The following is a 24,171-nucleotide window of genomic DNA, read 5'->3' on the forward strand; positions in this document are numbered from 1 at the left end:
ATGTCACAGTGATCTCCATATGATCACAATGTGAGTTCACAGTGAGCTAAAAGTGTAACCTCACAGCGCACTCACTGTGTGCTCATATTATGGCCACAATGTGAGTCACCCCAGCTAGAAATGTTATTGGACATGGAGTCCAACATCGCTCAGATGTCAAATTTTGGTTTAAAATGAAAATTGGGTTGACATCTAAACATCTGATGTCAGGCTCCAACTTCATTAAACAACTCCACAAACAGCATTACCAGCTTCACTTATTACAAACCAGACTTTATTTCTGTCACACATGTACAAAATACTTTATTGAGATTAACAGAGGTTTAGATGTTGATGGTTTATTGAAATTAATAGTTTGGTTTGATGTCACCATTATGGTGACCAGTGTTTGCTTTTGTTGGGCAGTTTGACTCCTAATGGTCTAATGTTAGTTTATCTCTGGCTGCTTTAAATGTTTGTTATGGCAAAAACAGTAAGAGAACGTATGATCAAATGATGTTAGCTACTTGTTGATAATGATATAATCAAGTAATGCACTGATCAGCTTCTCTAGGTAGTCATGTGTGTTATTAATTTCATTTAATTGACTTTAGTAATGTTTTTACAGCATGACATCCAACTATGTATAAAAAGAAAATATGTATAATAATAATATATATATATATATATATATATATATATATATATATATACAGTACAGGTCAAAAGTTTTTATATTTTTGAAAGAAGTCTCTAATGCTTATCAAGACTGCGTTTATTTGATCAAAAAAAACTGAAAAAAAAACTGTAATATTGTGAAATATTATTACAACTTAAAATAATAGTTTTCTATTTGAATATACTTTAAAAAATAATTTATTCCTGTGATGCAAAGCTGAATTTTCAGCATCATTACTCCAGTCTGCAGTGTCACATGTGACATCCAGTCTATCACATGATCCTTTAGAAATCATTCTAATATTCTGATTTATTATGTGTTGGAAACAGTTCTGCTGCCTAATATATTTGATGAATAAAAGGTTAAAAAGAACTGCATTTATTCAAAATAAAAAATATTTTCTAATAAAATAAATCTTCTTTACTATCACTTTTTATCAATTTAACACATCCTTGCTGAATAAAAGTATTGATTTATTTAAAAAAAAAAAAAAAAATTACTGACCCCAAATTACTGACCAGTACTAGTGTATATTGTTGTTACAAAAGATTTCTATTTTTAAAAAAATTGCTTTTTTTTTTTTTTTCATCAAAGTATTCTAAAGAAGTATTACAGGTTATGAAAAAATATTAAGCAGCAGAACTGTTTCCAACTTTGATAATGAATCATCATATTAGAGTGATTTCTAAAGGATCATGTGATAGACTGGAGTAATGATCCTGAAAATTCAGCTTTGCATCACAGAAATAAATGATAATTTAAAGAATAATAAATTGAAAACCAATTATTTTAAATTGTAATAATATATCACAATATTAAATTTTTTTGTATTGTATTTTTGATTAAATAAATGCTAGCTTGAGCAGCAGAAGAAATTTCTTTCAAAAACATTAAAAATAGTAGTTTTCAAACTTTTGACCTATCCTGTATATATATGTATAAAAAAAAAACGTTTTGAACTTCTGCTACAATTAGACACACTCAAACCTCAAGAATCAGCGTGTGAATCTCAATAATGGTGACATGCTTCATGCCGCAATGCATTCTGGGAGCCACTAATAAGTTTTGTATGATGCACCCAGAATGCATTGCAGCATGTCACCATTATTGAGATTCACGTGCTGATTCTTGAGGTTTGTGTTTATCTTAATGAAGTAGTTAAAAACTTAATGTACACAGACTTTGTTTTTTTATATTAAATATTTCAGATTATGATAATATCTTTATTATCAACAAGTAACCAACATACTTGACCACATTTCCTCTTGCTATAGTAAACACTTATAGCAGCCAGTGAGAAACTAAAAAGTCCAATTAAAGCAAACTATTACTTTCAAACAAACTCTAAGAGGTTCAGTCCTGTGTCTGCTGGGAAACTTCCCAATAAAACTTAAGATTGTTAGGGGATAATGTTCTATCAATGTTATCACTAAACATGTTTAAAATGTTTTTAGAGAGTGTTATCCTACCTTTTAGGAGAACATTCTGGTAACACAAATAAAATTAGATACAGAAAACAATACAAGAACATAAGATAATGCTCTCAAAACATTCATAGAACAATAACATCTCTAGCTGGGATGAGCTCATATTGTGGCCATAGTTTGAGCACACAGTGAGAGCGCTGTGAGGTTACACTTTTAGATCACTGTGAACTCAGATTGCTGACGGTGTGACCACATGGTGACATCACTGTGAGATCAACGTGTTGACTGTTGTATGTTTGCTTCATGAATGTGAGTAGTGACAGCTGGTTACCAATGTGACTGCATTCACATGCAGTTTCACCGCATCTGACAATGTAACTTGCTCTTCAAAGACTGTTTATTCAGAGACGAGCAGCTCTGTGTTATACAACAATATTGGAGATCTGACATCAAACAGACTCGGGTTCAAACCAAAAGCTCTTGCGTGAAAGCAGCCTTAAACGCAGCCTGAGTAGGACTACGAAACCTGTTAATAAAATCTGCTCTTTATCTCCATCTTTACAGCTACAAAAGTGATAAAACCGATGCCACTATGACTATTCTGGACATTGGCATACCGACGGGATTTGATATTGAAGAAAATGATCTTAAAGAGGTATTATGATGATAAACGGATGCAGAATTGCCTCACATCTGCAGATAGGCCATAAAACATGTTGGTCATCATGTGATGCACTGAGCTTTTTTTCTCATTTTCTTGCCCTCAGTTGTCCACGGGGAAGGAGAGATACATTCAGAAATATGAAAAGAATAAAGTGCTGTCAGAGCGAGGATCCCTCATCCTCTACTTGGATAAGGTATTTCAGCAGACTGTGTTGCCTGATGATGTCAAACACAGATTTGTTTTCTTTTTATCATGAAACTTATCACAGTATAGAGTGCAACAGTCGGCTTCCAGAAGTAAAACTCCATTCTATTTCTCCATAGGGAAACTGAATTTTAATGATAACTTTTAATAAACCTTTAAGGCAAGGCAAGTTTATTTATATAGCACATTTCATACACGATGGCAATTCAAAGTGATTTACATAGAGAGGAATAAAAATAATCACAACATAAAAGCAAGGAAAATTCAAAGTTATTCATAAGCTTTACATAGAAAGGAATTATAATAAGCACACTATAGCAATTCATAGAGCTTTGCATAGAAAATAGACACAAAGTAAAAGCAAGGGAAATTAAAACAGTTATAAAAGGAATTACAAGAGATAAATGATACAGTTATAAAATTAATTAGAGTAAAATTATTTAAAATAGTAAAAAGATGATATATAGAATAAACTTCTCATCTGGCAAAACACCGGTGTATCTTATTTTGACTCTGAGATTTCCCCTTGATGGTCAGTATTCTTCTGTGGATTTTCATTTATAACACATCTCTAGAGAGATCAATTTTCACCTCAATTGAAAAAGGTGAGCACAAATTTGGTCATCAGGACCATCGGGGTTTCCCCCACTACTACAGTACCGTGGATTATCTGAGCCCATCAGATTAGTAATCTGTACCAATCCAGACCAGTAATCTGTACTAGTCACCACAGTGACTAGTGTCACCACAGTAGGGCTAAAGACCCTTACGGAACAAAAATATATGAGAATATATTGCAAAATATAATGCGATATATTACATAATACAGTTCCATATATGGGAAACTAGTGCTTACAGAGTGACCCTTGACGCACAACGTAATGATGAACGCGGAAGCGCAGAGGATAGAGCAAAACAAAACACCAGTCACAAATTAGAAGTCTAAAACGACAATTTTTAAAGAGAAATGTGGGAGGAGCTTGAGTTTGTTGCCCAGCCCTGTTTGTTTGGACCACGAGAGGCGTCAAATCTTACGCTACTCCTACATCTATGTCATGCATCGTCAAGTGTTACTCTTTTGGCGTAAGTCGACTTGCGTACGGCCGTCTGCCGTCTGCTAGTTATTTTAGTCGATAAAGTTTTAAATATGGATATTTTTCTTACACAAACGCATCACTTCACTGTAGAAGGTCTTTATTAACCCCCAGAGCTGTGTGGAGCACTTTTATGATGGATGCTCCTTTATGGACTTCCAAAAAAATATTCCCATTCACTCCCATTATAAAGCTTGGAAGAGCCAGAACATATTTTAATATAACTCTGATTATATCAAGCAGAATCACTGAAGGAGAAAATCTATTTCTTCAAGCCACCTTTATGGTGATCCGTGTTTGATTTAGTTGGGCTCTTGACCCTTAAACTATTAACATTAGGTTTAGTTTGGCTTTTGTAACTGAGTTATAACTGAAATGTAATCAGGTGGTGTTGGTTATGTTTTGACATAATCATCATTTGACCTGAGTCACAAATCTCATTTAGAGAGTTAGGTTTACTTTGTTGATTACAACAGCCCTGATTCTGAAGCAAACGATTTTCAGCATTTTCAATATAATCCAAAATATTTATTAAAGGGGTGTTATAATGCCCTTTTCACAAGATGTAAAATAAGTCTCTGATGTCCCCAGAGTGTGTATGTGAAGTTTTAGCTCAAAATACCCCACAGATATTTTTATATAGCATGTTAAAACGGACCGTTTTGTGTCTGTTCCTTTAAATGCTAATGAGCTGCTGCTTGTGGCACAGAGAGCAGAGCTTCAACAGCTTGCACTCACACAGACATGCACTGCAAATTTCACAAACGTTTAGCCTTATGTTCAAACCGGAGTCAGACAATGATGGAGAGACTCAAGAAGAAGTGACAACATGTAGACAGCAGGACGTTTCTGAATGGTTAGTTGATGAATTTATGTAGCTGATGTGTAGTTATCTTCTAGTCATTGATTAGCATATTCTGTCTTGATAATCTATAAATCATGTTCAGGGGGCGTGGTTTATGTAAATTGTATGGTTGGTGATGTCACTAACCCGGGAGGAATGTTGTGTAGTCTCTACCAGCCGTTTGTTGTAGTCCTTAAAAAAAAATTCTATAAAAGCAAATATCTCCTTTTGCTTTGAAAATTGTAACTTTGCAGATGTTGTTTATGCTCAAACAGCAGCATTACACACTCTCTAAAGTTAAAAAAGTGAAATCATAATCAACCACCCCTTTAAAGAGTAGTATGAAGCTGCAGACTCGGAGCCTGCTGCATCTACAGTCCCGCACCCAGAGTCCCGCATTCTCAGACCCCTCGTTTTTCGAGACAGCGCCTCCTATCAAATTAGATCGGATAAACATGTGAAGAACGTGAGTATCGTCAATTTTATTTAGGGAATCATACCTCATTCGGTTTCTTTTTTAATCAAACTACTTTATAGCTCATCGATACACCAACATATGAATAGTCCATTTAATATTTGTAAAGATAGTTTGTAACAAAATTTGAGCCGTTAATGTATGTTTTTTCGCCTCTTTTACTTAAATTAGTTCTTATAAAACGTAAGTATTAAAATTAATCAATAATAATTTTAACTGATATGAAGTTGTTGCCAGCCATTTCCACCGTGGCCCGACTTATTATCACCCTAGATATGCTTGTAATTTGCATTTGCAAAAAAATATTATTTATTATTACACAATATTTTTGACAATGGCATTCATCTTTTATTTTAGTGAAGTCGAGGAATTTGACAGAGTGATTGCAAAAAGAATTAAAAAAGAAGGAACATTCGCCTACCAGAAATAATTTTACCTTATGCATTTACATTAGCCTACATTTTACATTTATTCATTTAGCAGACGCTTTTATCCAAAGCGACTTATAAATGAGGAGTTTTTTTAATGCAATTGAAGAAGAAAAGTAAAGTCACTAACACAATTCTTTCCTTTTTTCTTTGCTTTGTCCTGTTTACAGCAAGATGATGTTTAGGTGATCGTTAAATAAAGTATAGAATTGTTTATTATTGGTGTTTTGTCTATTCTTATTTGAGTTTTGCTTCGCATTCAAAATATCAGAAAATAGGTTTTGTAATGTTAGCATGGTATAATGTTAATTACACCATTATAGGTTGAACTGAAAGAAAAATTGGAATTTGAAAAAAAAAAACGTAGCAATATAATAGGCTATCACATAATATTTTTCAGAAGATAGTTCAATCTGCAATTGCGACTTTATTTCTCAGAATTACGACTTCATATCTCGCAATTGTGACTTTATTTCTCGCAATTCTGAGAAAAAAGTCAAAAACTCTGACTTGATATATCGCAATTGTGAGGAAAAAAAAGTCAGAAGTGTGAGATAAAAAGTCGCAATTATTATTATTTATTTATTATTCAGTGGCGGAAACAAGCTTCCATAGTAGGCTAATTGTATCCCTTCCATCAGTAATTTTCTTTCAATTACACCCACGCTCAAAAACTACTGGGTAATTTGTTAGTCAGAGAACACAATACGTTTTTTTGGCACATGCATTAAGCAGGGAACGCAAATATTTATTTGGATAACTTTAAAAACGAGACTGTCATATTGCATCCTATTGTTTTCAATGGCATTTGGATAAGGGTGTTATACGATCTTCTGAACAGCAGGAGGCGCTGTCTCGAAAAACGAGGGGTCTGAGAATGCGGGACTCTGGGTGCGGGACTGTAGATGCAGGCTCCGAGTCTGCAGCTTCATAATATTGCCTTTAAAAGGTGTTCTGATCAAAATATATATTTTTTATTTAGACACTCAGACATCAAGAATCAGCCTGTGAATCTCAACAATGGTGAAAATAATAAAGTATGTTGCAGTGCATTCTGGGTCCCACAAATCAAAACTCATTCATGGCTCCCATCATGCTTTGCGGTATGAATAAATTATGATCTGAATTGTCTTAGTAATTTCCTTTTCCTAATTGAATATTCTGTTTGTCACCATTGTTGAGATTCATACACTGATTCCTGATGTCTGTGTGTGCCTTAAAGAAAGTTTTTATTTTTTTAATTTTTTTATCAGAACAACTTTTAAGAAATCTTTTGAACTATTTTGAAAATTCTTAATCTAATGCTGTAGTATCACAGTGATGCTGTAATCAACAATATACATTTAAGTCAGAGATAAGGCTCTAAATGAGTTCAGTGATTCAGGTCAAATTATGATTGTTAAAATATAACCAACACCACCTTTCACCTTTTCTCTTTGTTCATCTGGCAGTTGTATAAATCAGTTACAGCAGCCAAACAAAATCTAAAGTTAAACATTTAAAGGTCAACTGCCCAACTAAATCAAATGTCACTGCCAGGGGGCGCTAGCCGCCTCTCCTAAATTGCGTACCACCCTGAGGAGCAAGACCGTATTCCCACAAAGTCAGAACGAGAGACAGAATAGCTTCAAAAGGTTTTATGTTTATTAAATTATTAAGAGTCTTTAAAGTGAGCAATTACTCCCAGGAGGATTCGACCAGCAGTTTCTCGTTCTCTCCAGCAGAGGCTCAGACAGTAGAAGGATAGCGTCAGCGCAGCAGTTTCTCGTTCTCTCCAGCAGAGGCTCAGACAGTAGAAGGATAGTGTCAGCGCAGCAGTTTCTCGTTCTCTCCAGTAGAGGCTCAGACAGTAGAAGGATACCGTCAGCGCAGCAGTTTCTCGTTCTCTCCAGTAGAGGCTCAGACTGTAGAAGGATAGCGTCAGCGCAGCAGTTTCTCGTTCTCTCCAGCAGAGGCTCAGACAGTAGAAGGATAGCGTCAGCGCAGCAGTTTCTCGTTCTCTCCAGCAGAGGCTCAGACAGTAGAAGGATACCGTCAGCGCAGCAGTTTCTCGTTCTCTCCAGCAGAGGCTCAGACAGTAGAAGGATAGCGTCAGCGCAGCAGTTTCTCGTTCTCTCCAGCAGAGGCTCAGACAGTAGAAGGATAGCGTCAGCGCAGCAGTTTCTCGTTCTCTCCAGCAGAGGCTCAGACAGTAGAAGGATAGCGTCAGCGCAGCAGTTTCTCGTTCTCTCCAGCAGAGGCTCAGACAGTAGAAGGATACCGTCAGCGCAGCAGTTTCTCGTTCTCTCCAGCAGAGGCTCAGACAGTAGAAGGATAGCGTCAGCGCAGCAGTTTCTCGTTCTCTCCAGTAGAGGCTCAGACAGTAGAAGGATAGCGTCAGCGCAGCAGTTTCTCGTTCTCTCCAGTAGAGGCTCAGACAGTAGAAGGATAGCGTCAGCGCAGCAGCTTCTCGTTCTCTCCAGCAGAGGCTCAGACAGTAGAAGGATACCGTCAGCTCAGCAGTTTCTCGTTCTCTCCAGCAGAGGCTCAGACAGTAGAAGGATAGCGTCAGCGCAGCAGTTTCTCGTTTTCTCCAGCAGAGGCTCAGACAGTAGAAGGATACCGTCAGCTCAGCAGTTTCTCGTTCTCTCCAGCAGAGGCTCAGACAGTAGAAGGATAGCGTTAAACACAGCAGCTTCTCGTTCTCTCCAGCAGAGGCTCAGACAGTAGAAGGATACCGTCAGCTCAGCAGTTTCTCGTTCTCTCCAGTAGAGGCTCAGACAGTAGAAGGATAGCGTCAGCGCAGCAGTTTCTCGTTCTCTCCAGCAGAGGCTCAGACAGTAGAAGGATAGCGTCAACGCAGCAGCTTCTCGTTCTCTCCAGCAGAGGCTCAGACAGTAGAAGGATACCGTCAGCTCAGCAGTTTCTCGTTCTCTCCAGTAGAGGCTCAGACAGTAGAAGGATAGCGTCAGCGCAGCAGTTTCTCGTTCTCTCCAGCAGAGGCTCAGACAGTAGAAGGATAGCGTCAACGCAGCAGTTTCTCGTTCTCTCCAGCAGAGGCTCAGACAGTAGAAGGATAGCGTCAGCGCAGCAGTTTCTCGTTCTCTCCAGCAGAGGCTCAGACAGTAGAAGGATAGCGTCAACGCAGCAGTTTCTCGTTCTCTCCAGCAGAGGCTCAGACAGTAGAAGGATAGCGTCAGCGCAGCAGTTTCTCGTTCTCTCCAGCAGAGGCTCAGACAGTAGAAGGATAGCGTCAGCGCAGCAGTTTCTCGTTCTCTCCAGCAGAGGCTCAGACAGTAGAAGGATAGTTAGCGTCAGCACAGCACTGCTTATAATACTCAGGATTAGCTCAAGTTATCAGCATAACACACCCGAGTCACAGGAGGCTGTTTATCTGGAACTGTAGATGTAGACCAAACAATCCGAAACCGTTAAAGCACTCGTGCACCCACTTCAAACAGCAAAAGCTTTCCCAATGTAAACACTTTAAGAACAGGACACTTCAAAACAGTAAACTCACTGTGATCAAGGCAAATGAACAGTGTCCAAGCAAACGTCTCCTTGAAGTTGGGCTGCGCTGGTTAGCTGCTGTGTTGAGAGAAGAAAAGCAGTAAAACAGTAGAGCGGTAGAGCAGCAGAACAGTAGAGCAGTAAAGTAATCTGGCCGTGGGGCCGAGGGAATCCCTTAGAAAGCCTTTGTTTCAACTGGCAGAGAAAACAGGATATGAGCAAAGCTCACATACCGTACAGATTAGGGGAGTCACTGGCAGTCACACATCCCATCACATTGAACCACGAAGCAGGCACACACGCCTCTCAACCCGACAATCAGGGCCATGTCCACGCGACGGCGGCAGCCGTAGTGATCGCGAATTCCAGTTCTGTCAGAATGCCGGTTTCGTTTCAGATCCTCGTCGGCTTCGCGTTCCAAACGCGCTCGATCAAATCGCCAGCCGAGCGCCCCTTCCTGGGCGGCGGCTTCTCCCCCGTGTCTGCTGCACCCTGAACTGTCGGCAACAATGAACATATAAAGCACTCCCGCCAAACATACGTGCCAATCGCCAGCCTAGATTCTTCCCGCCGAACACCTGAAGCTGATTTATCTATAGGTGGTTTGCAGTCACGTGATTGTGATGACACGCGAAATTCAGATGGAGGGCAGGAAGTGAAGAGCGGAATGGACGAGATGGCGGAAAGTCCGTACTGGACTACTTTTGACGCTATTACAAGAGAAATATACAACAAAAAAATCGAAACATATGTTGGACGTGATCCTTACGTTATGAAGAGGAGCGATTTTTCAACTGAATTGAAAGATTTTGCCTGTAACGTTACGAGTTTGTCTTCAGTTACAGGGGTAACTTACAAACTCAAAGAAAAGAAGAAACAATTACTTTGACTTTACAAAGTTCAGAAACTGGTACGTTACACAAACATAGCCACATAAGTTAATTCACCTTTGACAAAGTGATCACTGCACACACAGGCATTTTCCGACGTAGGTTTGCAAGCCATTTTTTTCCGGCGTTTTTCGGTCAATTTCTTGCCTTTTTCCCCCTTATGAACAACAACTTTTGGTACTCGATAAAAACTCCTCGTGGTTTCATCGATTTGAGCAACCATAAACGACGCAAAACATAGGCATTTTGAGTTTGTTATAGTGGTTCTAAATGTAGCAAATCACTTCCTGCCCTCCATCTGCATTTCGCGCCATGGCAACGCAGTGAGGTGACGTCATATGCAAACAAGCTATTAGATCGCTAGATTGTCACTATTTACATCCGGCACAGGAAGCAGCCATTTTGCTGGGTGTTACATTAAAAACATTCCCCAAGGGAAACCCATTCCCTGGCGTGTGCGTTGCTCCCCCACTGAATATAGTCACCCCGTGACACAAACACTGATCTCCATAAAGGTAACTTAAAATTGGGATTTTTCTCCTTCAGTGATTCTGCTTGTTATCATCAGGTGTCTTCAATAATGCTCAATCATCACTCAATTAATCATCTCATTCACTTTAACACTGCTTCAGTGTTCATTTAACACTCTTGAGTGTGGAGTCAAATAAACTCCCAGGAGAGTTAATTTTACAATGGAGTTTTTGCTGTGTAACTGCATATTCACCTGTTTGTACATTACAGACTGCATATTAGAATTTTGCAGAAATGTATGCCAAAGAAATGTTAATGTGGGCAGTTTCACATTTAATACATTTGCTTTTTTTTTTTTTTTTGCTTATCAGGTTTCTCATAAAGATACAGAAAGAATTGCCTTCAAAATGAACAAGATGTTTAATGTGAGTCTGCTTCGACCTGCTGCCGTCACAATATATGAATATTACTCTCCAGGTGAGATATTAAAAGGCACCTATTATACAAAATTCACTTTTACATGGCGTTTGAACATAAATGTGTGTTGGTAGTACATAACCACCCTATAATGCAGGGGTGGGGAACGTCCGGCCCCCGGGCCGTAACCGGCCTGCAAAACAGTTTGATGCGGCCCGCGAGTCAATTCCTCCCAAAAAAAAAAAAAAAAAAAAAACTTCAGAAACAAAAATCTCAGCAATTACTTTTCCTGTGATAGAAAACACAAAATAGGCAAAGTGGCAAGCAGCACGAGTCCACGAGCCGTGAGAGCGTACGAGGCCAGTAGCGCGAGTGTTATGTGCGACGCACTGGTTTCAAGTTTCTCACGGATGAGCTTCGGGGGCGCGCGCGCCGCACCGGTTTCAAGTTTCTCACTGATCATCAGCTTCGGGGCACATAAAAGGATCGGAACGAAGACAGCGGGGGACCAGGCATGGACTTGACGTCAGCCGATTTTGTCTGGGCTTCAGCCCCGAATGTATTTGGAAAATAAACGCGCAAATGCGGCGCGCAAATGCGGCGCGCCCTGTATCATGCAAAATAAACTACTAGCATGTAACGTCGTGTTCTGTCGTCAATTAAGTATTGAAATAACCAAAAGGGAGATTAAAGCTGCGTCAAAACTCTATGTCGGGGCTTTTGTATTCCTTTGTAGGCTACATAAATGTTACACATTTTGGCGTAGCCCTACTCAATTTTCATTATTAATATTCAAACATTTGATCAATATTGCAAAGTCATCAAAACTGACTAAATATTTTGTGACCAAAAATGTGAAAAATAAGCCTACATCTAGCCTAAATGATCGTTCATGACGATTTTAACTATAAGCAACTCAATTTGTCTAGATCTGTATTATTTCCTTTGTATAATGAGCTTAAATATTGCTGCGCAGTCGTGTGATTTAGTCTGCTTGATTAACATTATTACAATGTATTCCTATTTAACTCTGATATGTAGCCTATATATATATAAGGTCCTCGAATGTGTTCGAATATTTCACCAGCATCAGCCTTTTCACAGTTTGTATCACTCCGCTTGTCTGTGTTTGCGCAATTTGCATCATTAAGCCAGTAGGTGGTGACAAGTGACTGTCTTTATGAGTGAACAATTGAAATTTAATTGAGCAGATTTAATAGTGCCATTGATTAACTCAAGAAAGAAACAAGTTGCTGAAACCAATCTTCAATGCTAAAAAGTTTACATCTATGCAAAATAATCCTTGAAAGATTTCTCATTTAAGGCCATTCCTGTTTGGAATATGTGATTGTGTATTGTCAACAATAAGCAGAAACATTTTGCATTTCCATTTTGTAGTGTGGATTCATTTGGGGTAACTAAACTTAACAGTTGGTAACTAAACTGAATTTTATTAGGTTTAGTGACAACATGTTACAATGTTTACATGGTACAATTTCTGGTAAGCTGCACTTTTTTATTATTTCAATTCAATTATTGTGATTTGATTTAATATTGACTCATTTGAATAAATATTAGGTAGGCTACACAAGATAGGCATTAATTTTTCTCAAGAAAAAAATAACTCACCTAATGCTGTAAACATACAGAGAGCCCTATCAGCTGGCAGTACACAGTAAATTCCCCGGTGTTAAATTAACACCGCTCTGTGTTCATATAGGAACCACCAGCAGGGTGTTAAAAGTAACACCGAAGCAGTGTTAGAGTTAATCAGATAATTAAATAATGAATTGAGTGATAAGTGTTCGATTATTGAAGACACCTGATGATAACAAGCAGAATCACTGAAGAAAAGAGAAACAAAAGAACTACAACTGACTTCTGGACACAGCTGTAGATGAAATCAACTGAAAAGACATGAAATCGCTCTTATTACAAACTAGTTTGACCTTATTTCTGTCATTCATCTACAGAAGTTCTTTTTGGGAATGAACACATTTTCAGATGAAAATATTTGGTCACCATTATGGTGATCTGTGTTCCCTCTAGTTGGGTGGATTGACCACTGATTGATAACATTGATAAAATGTTATGTGAATTGTTGTCTTTGTAACAGTGTTTACTGAAACACATCATGTGTTACGAAGAAAACAATAAACTAATATATGATGTATATTTCATCATCATCATAAAGAAAAAGTTTGACAAATGTCATAACTGGCCAAAATAAGTAACTTGTTATCAACAGATTTTTACCGTCAATATATATATTTTTTTCAAAGATGAAACATTCTGAATTTTAACTTTTAAATACATTGCGAGAAAATAAACCGTACACGCACGCACACACAGACCAAGAATCAGCTTATGAATCACAACGATGGTTACATGCTTCATGCTGCAATGCATGCTGGGAGCCATTAGTTTTATAATATGGTGGCTCCCAGCATGCATTGCTGCAGGAAGCATGTCACCATTATTGAGATTCATATGCTAATTCTTGATGTCTGTGTGTGTCTTAAATAATTTGCTCCACAATGTTCCAAAAAAAAAAGAAAAAAAAAACATTCAGAATGGCTGTTCAGTGGCAAGAAATTATCATTGGTGAAAAAGTAATCTTTTAATAACAAATACCATTTTTGCCAAATTATGAGTTTAGTGAATTGTTCTACTTCATGATGGTTAAAACTACATCACTTGATCATCTTTGTAACAAAAGTATGTGTTTTGGTAAACACTGTCACAAAGACCACAAACTTCCATAGAAAAGCCAAGAGTCAAACTGCCCAACTAAAGCAAACACTGATCACCATAATGGTGAATTTACTAAAACATATTATTTCCAATAAAACATCAACATATACACCTCTATTAATTGTCAATAACTAGTTGGTAATAAGTAAAGCTGGTAATGTTGTTTGTGGAGTTGTTTAATCCTCCTCTGCTGAGATCTTCAGAGATTTAATGTCGTCTTTTATCTTCAGTTAATTTCATCTCCGGAAGTCAGTTGTAGTTCTTGTGTTTCTCTTTCCTTCAGTGATTCTGCTCGTTATCATCAGGTGTCTTCAATGCTCAATCATCGCTCAATTAAACACTTAATTATCTAATTAACTCTAACACTGCTTCAGTGTTACTTTTAACACCCTGCTGGTGGTTCCTATATGAACACCGAGCGGTGTTAAACTTAACACCGGGGAATATACTGTGTATTATTTAAGGTTAAAAATAACTCAAATTAAATATAATTCGGTTTTTTTTTATTATAATAACAACTTTATTTAATGATATAATATATAATAAATATGTAATATAGTACACATATTTAGCAAAATACTCTCTATAGCTCCTTTTTTCTAGCCAACTAACGTGCTATAGCCTATTATGGTCATTAAATGGCTTTCCTGAGGTAAGTGTTATGTGACATAATTGTTCTCCAGCTGTTTTATTGACCCCTTTGATGGATTGATTGGTCGATATTTTGTATGAGGTATATACATTTCGGTATGTTGTACTGTATCTTTCAACAGTGATCATTTCGTGTTTATTTACTATTAGCTAGAGATGATCGGTTCACGTGCCGCTAGGGATCTGTCGCGTCACATTTACAAGCGCCAAAAACGGTATTTATTTTTTGAATTTCGTAATAAAAGTGACAGAATCTGAGAGCTGATTTTTTTTATATCATAAGTAACCTGCTCTGTCTAGTCTGTCGGTCTCCGTGTCCTCTTTGCTTCGCGATTTTTCTGTGCGTGAGAAAATGGATGTGTGACGTGAGAGCGTGTGAAAAGTGAACTGAACACATTTAATCATGTACATATATTATTACGTAATTTTATTTTGTACCATGGCTAAATTCAAGCTTGAATTTTTTCGTGTATATCAGCACAGCCTCAGCTGCTGCTACAGGCAACTGGGAAGGGGAATCATAAGAAAATGAATGATTCCTCTTCCAATTATTAGTAATGATTGTTGTGTAGTCACATAAATCAAGAGCGATCTCATCAAAGTAATGCACGTCTCTTTACTTAATCATTGCATGCAAAAGCACACTTTTTCTCCCCTCTCAATATACCAATTCCCCACATAATACAACTATCACTAGTAGCCATTTACTAATCAACAGAGTATTAAGGGAACACAACAACGATTACTTTTTTGGATGAAATATATAAAACATGCAATTCCATTGCCGAATGATGATATCGTTCGGATGGTAACACTTCTTACTAAATGTGTTTACACAGACTTTTCACAAACTACGTATTAAATAACAATACTAAAACAATGTTAGTGACATCATCAACTACATGCTGTCATTATGAACAACCAGTCAGGAACCACACAGATTTGAGTCTCACAAGCCTCAAATGCAGCATAACAGCTGTGAGCTGTGCGTCTTTGGTTCACTAAAGAGTCATTGCTGGGTACTTTGTTCTGAGATCCCAATCCTACACAAAGAGCCCCTATTATGCCTGCTCATTTACAGGTTCATAATTTTGTTCAGGGGGTCTACTGGAATAGGTTTACATGATTTAATCTCGAAAACACTAATTTGTCTTATAATTTACATTGTTGCAGCACCTGTTTTCACCCTCTGTCTGAACGCTCTGTTTAGTTTCGGTTTCTGTAAAACCTGCATTCCGAGAAGCCCAGTCCTTTCTGATGGGTCTACCTTTAAAGGGGTGGTTGATTATGATTTCACTTTTCTAACTTTAGTTAGTGTGTAATGTTGCTGTTTGAGCATAAACGCTCAAAGTTCAAAACAAAGGGAGATATTTGCTTTTAAAGAAATCGCTTTTTAAGGACTACAACAAACGGCTGGTAGAGACTACACCACATTCCTCCCAGGTTAGTGACATCACCAACCCTAGAATTTACATAAACCCCGCCCCCTGAACACGATTTATAGTGTAGCAACACTGGGTTGTACATTAACTAGGGCTGGGCGATATATATCGTGAGATTGTTATGCGCATCTCGTCAGTAAAGCCGGTTCCTTGATTAGTAGTAAATCGCCATCACCTGCTTTCAGATGGAGCGGCATTTACTTCAAAGAGCCGTAGTTAACTGACAAGCTGAGCCATGTCGCATTAATATCGCGGACGTATCGCCAGCGATAATTAATGCGATATGGCTCAGCTTGTCAGTTAACTACGGCTCTTTGTACACAGCAAAAACTCCGGTGTTAAATTAACACTCCTGGGAGTGTATATGAACACTCAAGAGTGTTTAAGTTAATGAGATAATTAAGTGATTAATTTAGTGATGATTGATCATTATTGAAGACACCTGATGGTAACAAGCACAATCACTGAAGGAGAAAATCTTAAATTGTAAGCCACTGTTATGGCGATCATTGTTGGCTTTAGTTGGGCTCTTGACCCTTATATTATTAACTTTAGATTTTGTTTGGCTGTTGTATCTGAGTTATAACTGCCAGATGAATGAAGAAAAAAAGTGATCTGATGGTGTTGGTTATATTATGACAATCATCAATTTGAACTTGTTTTTGATTTATGTTGTTGTTTACAGAAAAACTTTGATTCTGCATAAATATCCAGAATTTTAGATATAATATAAAGGATTTCTTAAACGTTGTTTTAAAAAAGAATCTTTCTTTTAGGCACACACAGACATCAAGATTCAGTCAATGCATCTCAACAATGGTGATGAGCAGAATATTCAATTAGGAAAAGTAAATTACACATTAATAATTTATTCATACCGCAATGCATGATGGGAGCCATTAATGAGTTGTGATTGGTGGCAGCCACTGCAACATGCTTTATTATTGTCACCATTGTTGAGATTCACAGGCTGATTATTGATATCTGGGTTTCTAAATAAATTCATTGGAAAGTGTTTTGATCAGAACAATGTTTATTATATATTTTGGATTATAAGAAAAATACTGATAATCACATGTTGTAAAATCACAAAGCTGCTGCTAACAAGTTAAACCAAACTATCTCAATAATTGTCATTTTTCAGATCACAGCATGATTATGTCAAAATATAACCAACACTATCAGATCACACTTTACTTTGTTCATTTGACTGTTATAAATCAATAACAGCAGACAAACAAAATTTAAAGTGAATGCATAAGGGTCAAGAGCCCAACTAAAGCAAACATTGATCGCCATAACGGTGGCTTACAATTTGTGATTTTCTCCTTCAGTGATTCTGCTTGTTAACATCAGGTGTCTTCAATAATTCTCAATCATCACTAAATTAATCACTTAATTATCTCATTAACTTTAACACTCTTGAGTGTTAATTTAACACTGGAGTTTTTGCTGTGTAGTAAATGCCGCTCCATCTGAAAGCAGGTGATGGTGATTTACTACTAATCAAGGAACCGGTTTTACTGACGAGATGCGCATAACAATCTCACGATATATATTGCCCAGCCCTAACATTAACAAATAGCTCAAATGTTCTATAGGGAATTTTAATAATTAATCATGAATATGATTAATATATTAAATATTTACAGTTACATTAAATTTATCGAAGTTGAAAATAGATCGACTGCATATGAATAATCAATTACAACGAATTATAATTCCTCATTCATATATCAATAGTCTTATCTCAGATCGATTTATTTGAGACAATCCTTAACACTAGAACTGCCATGGCAGTCATTTTGACCGTTTTGAATTTTATATCTGCAATAACTTTGTTGAAAAAATAAATAAAATCCTGCTGGTACCTGACTTTTCCTACAAGTGTCTGTATTTTCATTTAAAATGTTTTTCATATAAATTACACATAAGGCAAAAAACAAATGAACATATTTACCTATTTCGGCCATAGACGGTCAGATTGACCGCACTGAATTTCACGGTATTATTATAAATATACCAATATACACAACCATAAAATGTGGTAAAAAATACACAAAACATATTCCACAACAAAGCAGTTAAATGGAATGATATTCAGAACAGAACAAGAATGAAAAAATAACTATAAACAAGCCAAAATGAAATAGGGCAGGCTACTTTCAAGCGAAAGTGAAAATAAGCGGCGTTGGGCTCACGTAACTCTCTAATTAGAATAAAAATGTTTCAACATTTGCGATGTATTTGGATGGTAAACTATTCTTTATTATGCTTTGTAGGCTACTTCACTCACGTTCCAATATCGACGGAAAAAATCTTCACATGCGCAAAATGGTAGGCTACGAATTGTAGGCTACTGACTATATAAACAGAGCAGTGGATTTTTTAAATGTTAGGTTGACTATTTTATTATTATATTTTATTATGGCTATAATGAACAGGCTGCGATGTCAAGATTGCAATGCTGGAATATGGTGTGTGTGTGTGTAAGGCGCGGGTGCGATCGAACAGTGTAAACATGAAAACAGGCTGCTCCGTCATTTTGGACATCTACGGATATTATTATTTATAGATGTATAATTAAACTTGTTTAAATGTACAGTTTGGTGTTGTTTTGTTTTTAAAAGATATCCTAATACAATAAATGCATTAATCTCTCAATTGGGTATTTATCATTAAAGATATAGAGTTTGGAATCTAGCGGTCAAAATGACTGCTTGCGGCAGTTCTAGTAGTTATGGAATTCTGGCACTTCTAGTGTTAATGGAAATTAATGTAATTATCAAACAGTTGTTTGTCCAGCAACCAGCCGTAAGATTAACTTATCAATTTCTCAATAAAGTTATCACTTCTTATAATTCAAAGAAAGCTGTTTTCTGGCCATTGAAACAACTCTCCTGTCCTTATAAAATTGAGGTTACTGAAATCGCAGGCTGATCTCATGAAATGGCGTATGTATGACACGCCAATTCGATTTCCATTTTTGGCGTGCTATCAACACGCATAATCGCTTTTCAGCGTGTTTATCAACGCCGTTGACTTAACGTTACATTATAAATATGACCTACCCCAACTCCGTCCCTAAACCTACCCGTCACTGGGGTTAATACCATGTATAGATTATAAATGTAAGATCCCTTAACTGTACTCCCACACCTAAACATACCCATTTTATGGACAATATTAAAATGTATAATCACAATAATTAACCTTACAACACAACATCGATTCACAAAATACACCAATTTTATTAGCTTGATGTAATCCAAACCTTCAGAATCCATTATTTGCAAGAAAAAGATCCAAACTCAGCCCTTTATCCAGTAATCGTCATCTTGACCGTAAACGTCAAACCCCGCGCTTGTTATGAATTCAAATTCAAAAATTGCGCCCTCAAGAAGCGTTACGACAGGTTTCTATGGTTACGGCAGTAATATCAAACGCTCATTGGCTCTCGCCTCGCCTGCTTCGTCACAGATTGCGTCATGCACATTCACATTTGAAATGAAGCGCGCACTGCCGCGCAGGCGGCAGCCCTCAGAGCGAACCGAACCGAAGACGGATTAACATTTTCATGGATTTGAATTAATAAGTTAAATTCTGCTCTGTTACCTCATACAAAACCACTGCCAGAGAGGACACATCGTCACGTGAACAACTTTTGGTACCGATTTTGACATTTTCTCATTAAATAAATTATTGTGATTATATTTGTCTGTCTGTTGTTTTTCTCTATAATTGTAGCCTACGTAGTTTTAAGAAATGGTTATGATTAGATGGTAGGATTAGCAAACGTCCGGGGATAATGGTACGTGTAAGATTCACGTCTGAGGCTGTTAAACTGTGACATCTACACGTTTTCCAAAGGGGACCAACATGATTAATTTCACGTACATTTTGCTCCGTTTCGCTCTGACATTTAACGGCGTAGACATACACGCGGAAGATGACGGTTCGTTTCGGCGTGAACATACACGCGGATAGCTCAAAATGCGTATAAATAACACGCCACTTTTGACTTGAAAGTGGCGTGTATGTTTACGCAAAGTCATGATGTCATGTTGGAAATCGTAACAAGATAAAGCATGTAGCTTAAGATCGAAACATCTCATTGACTTGGTTCTATGTGCATTTAAAACAGAGACAATCAAGGATATATGGACTTTTAATAATTGGACTAATACTACATCGAAACTACGAGTATACACAGAGTAAATACATATATTTACAATAGTAACATACGGACGAAAACATTACAAGACCAAACAGATAACAGATGAGAGCAGAGGTGGAAAGTCCAGGGGTCAGAAAGTAAAAGTCCTGCCATATGTTTATTCCACCCATGAACTCACACAGCAAAAACTCCAGTGTTAAATGAACTCTCCTGGAAGTGTATTTGGCTCCAGACTCAATAGTGTTAAAGTTAATGAGATAATTTAGTGATTGATTGAGTGATGATTGACCATTATTGAAGACACCTGATGTTAACAAGCAGAATCACCAAATGAGAAAATCTATTTTTTTTAAGCCACCGTTGTGGAGATCAGTGTTTGCTTTAGTTGGACTCTTGACCATTAGATCATTAACTTTACATGTTGTTTGGCTGTTGTATCTGAGTTATAACAGCCAGATGAACAAAGAGAAAAGGTGAACAGGTGTTTATTATATTTTAACATAATCCTCATTTGACCCGAAATCACTGAAATGAATCACTCTAAATCACATTTAGAGCCTAATCTCTGACTTAAATGTATATTGGTCATTACAGCATCACAGTGATTCTACTGAATAATATCGAGATTTGTCAATATAATCCAAATGATTTCTTAAAAGTTGTTCTGGTATAAAAAAAAATAAATAAAATTTCTTTAAGGCACACACAGACATCAAGAATCAGTGTATGAATCTTGACAATGGTGACAAAAATAATATTCAATTAGGAAAAGGAAATTACTAAAACAATTCAGATCATAATTTATTCATACCGCAATGCATGATGGGAGCCATGAATGAGTTTTGATTGGTGGCACCCAGAATGCACTGCAACATGCTTTATTATTGTCACCATTGTTGAGATTCACAGGCTGATTCTTGATGTCTGTGTGTCCAAAAAAAAAACCTTTGCTAAGTGTTTTGATCAGAACAACTTTAAAGAAATGTTTTGGATTAATTTAAAAATGCTGATTATAATATTGAACGAGTGTACTGTAGACTCATAGACTGCTGTTATCAACAAGGTAAACCTAACTCTCTGAATGAGCTTTGTAATTCAAGTCAAAAGATGATTATGTTAAAACATAACCAAAACGACCTGATCAGCTTTTCTCTTTGTTCATCTGAGAGTTATAACTCTGAAAGAACAGCCAACCAAATCTAACATTATTAGTTTAAGGGGCAAGCGCCCAACTAAAGCAAACACTGATCACCATAATGGTAACTTAAAAAAGAGATTTTCTCCTTCAGTGATTCTGCTTGTTAACATCAGGTGTTTTCAATAATGCTCAATCATCACTCAATCAATCACTTAATTATCTCATTAACTTTAACACTATTGAGTCTGGAGCCAAATACACTTCCAGGAGAGTTCATTTAACACTGGAGTGTTTGCTGTGTGAGTTCATGGGTGGAATAAATATATGGCAGGACTTTTACTTTCTGACCCCTGGACTTTCCACCTCTGGATGAGAGAGGGAGAGGATGAAAGGGAGAAAGTGAAACTAAAGGTCAGGATGAGAGAGATCACCGAGATGATCTCAGCATGGCAAAATCACAGGCAATGTAACCTTGAGAGAGACAACAAGCAATCACATCAATCAAATCCAATCAATACTTGCGTATGGTTCTCTTTGTTGCTGAAGAACGCAGACTCGTGCGTGTGTCGTTAAGAGCAGCGTGCGTGTGTTTCTTTAAGAAAGCAGGGCTTGCGCTCTCGTCTCTTCCGGTAAGCGCGGTCGCGGGATTTTCAAAAGAGTCTTTTTCTTTGAGTTGAAGTTGCTTGCTGCGTTTGCTTCGCTGAGTCCGAAGACGAAAATAAAGAAAAGACTTAAAGAAAATAAAAGAGAAAATGGAGAAAAGCTCCCGAAGGAGCCATGGACCCAGAAAACCTCTCACCGAAAAAGTGCTCACTGAAGATTTCCTGAGTCGGTCTTTTATTGAAAAGATGGGTTGACGCCTCTGTTCGCGCGAACAACCAATGAACGTCCAGAGATCTGAAGCGGGAAAGCTTCCTTTGTCTCTGGGGAAACACCCACTCGAGTGAGTTGTGGTGTTGTCAAAATTCAGCAATTATATTCCAGCAAGATGGTAATTACAGAAGAATACATTTTACTGTAATTTCCTACGTATGAGTGGTTTCATCAAAGCAAGACGGTTAAAGAGTGACCAAGAATGAAATATAAACAGTTAAGGATACACGTTACACTCAAATGCACGAATAGAAGTATTTAGAAGTTCGTTTCACACACTATCAAGCCATGATATCGGCTACTATGACACAGGGAAATCAAATCCATGTTTATACATTTCTTAAGTGGCTATACCTATAGAAAATATATGATTGCAGGGTTTATTCCTCTTTCTTTGTCGGAATTCAAGTGAGAGTTGTGTTCCCCTTGAAATTCCTGTTGGGGGGGGGGTCATAAAGTTTATGACCTAGCAGAGGTTATGTTACAGGAATGTGATCCTGTAAAAGTCGCTTGAGTTGTCTTCGCTGATGCGGATAATGGCGGCGAATACACAAACCTGCCAGACATAGCCAGGTGAGCGTGAACGCGCATGACGTGACGCCCAGTCGATTCCGTCCCGAATCCCTCTTATTTATTTTACTGTACAGGATTATAGAGGCAATCGCAGTGATCATAGAAGGGCTCATTCAGCCCATCAGGCAATTGTTTAAGCATGTATGGGTTAGAAAAACGGGTATTTTTAACATGAAAAGTTGCTTAATGCACCTTTAATGAAATCATATTTTGCATTTTAAAGTCACCACGATGGTGGTTAGCGTTTGCTTTAGTTGTGCTCTTGACCCTTGACTTCTTAATATTACATTTTCTCTTGTTGCTATAATTGTGTTTATAAAGCTCTGTTGTTGTAGCTAAAAAAGCCAAGCCGAATTTGTTAATTCAGAACAAACGAATGAATGATTCATAGCCCATATATGCTACAATAGATTATCAAGACAGAATATGCTAATCAATGACTAGAAGATAACTACACATCAGCTACATAAATTCATCAACTAACCATTCAGAAATGTCCTGTTGCTTCTACATGTTGTCACTTCTTCTTGAGTCTCTCTATCATTGTCTGACTCCGGTTTGAACATAAAAGGCTGAAAGTTTTTGAAATTTTCAGTGTGTGTCTGTGTGAGTGCAAGCTCTTGAAGCTCCGTCCCCTGTGCCGGGAGCAGCAGCTCATTTGCATTTAAAGGGACAGACACAAAACGGTGTGTTTTTGCTCACCCACAAAAAATGACAATTTTAACATGCTATATAAAAATATCTGTGGGGTATTTTGAGCTAAAACTTCACATACACACACTCTGGGGACATCAGAGACTTATTTTACATCTGGTGAAAAGGGGCATTATACCACCCCTTTAACTGTTGAGAATCAGCTCCGGAGGCTTTGCTGTAAACAATACTGTAACTACGCCAGAGGTGGAAAGTCCAGGTTCAGAAAGTAAAAGTCCTCCTCAGTATTTTGTTCCAATCACCTGGATTTGCTAATTCAGACAGGAGAGAGAACTAATTAGTGAAATCAGCTGCACAGCAAAAACTCCAGTGTTAAATGAACTGGGAGTTTATTTGGCTCCAGACTCAAGAGTGTTAAAGTGTTCAAATATGAGTGTTAAATTAACACTCAAGAGTGTTGAAGTTAATGAGCTAATTAAGTGATTGTTTGAGTGATGATTGACCATTATTGAAGACACCTGATGTTAACAAGCAGAATCACTGAAGGGAAAAAAAATCACAATTTTAGTCACCATTATGGAGATCAATGTTTGATTTAGTTGGGCAGTTGACCTTTAAGCATTTAACTTTAGATTGTGTTTGGCTGCTGTAACTGAGTTATAACAACCAGATGACAAAGAGAAAAGGTGAACAGGTGGTGTTGCTTATGTTTTAATATAATCATCATTTGACCTGAATCACTGATCTCATTTAGAGTCTAATCTCTGACTTAAATGTATATTGGTCATTACAGCATCACAGTGATTCTACAGAATAAGGTCCAGATTTTTCAATATAATCCAAATGAT

General features: G+C 37.3%; 1 protein-coding gene across 1 annotated transcript in view; it reads left to right on the plus strand.

Moving 5' to 3' along the window:
* LOC311279464 (complement C3-like) overlaps nt 1-24,171 on the plus strand; it is a 74,678-nt gene that overhangs the window by 34,130 nt on the left and 16,377 nt on the right. Inside the window, exons 22-24 of the mRNA XM_084390988.1 lie at nt 2,650-2,740; nt 2,853-2,942; nt 11,016-11,121. Of these exons, the coding sequence (XP_084247114.1) occupies nt 2,650-2,740; nt 2,853-2,942; nt 11,016-11,121 (287 nt within the window). The remainder of the gene's footprint in view (nt 1-2,649; nt 2,741-2,852; nt 2,943-11,015; nt 11,122-24,171) is intronic.

This window comes from Rutilus rutilus (genome assembly GCF_951802725.1).
Source record: "Rutilus rutilus genome assembly, chromosome: 2".
NCBI lineage: Eukaryota > Metazoa > Chordata > Actinopteri > Cypriniformes > Leuciscidae > Rutilus > Rutilus rutilus.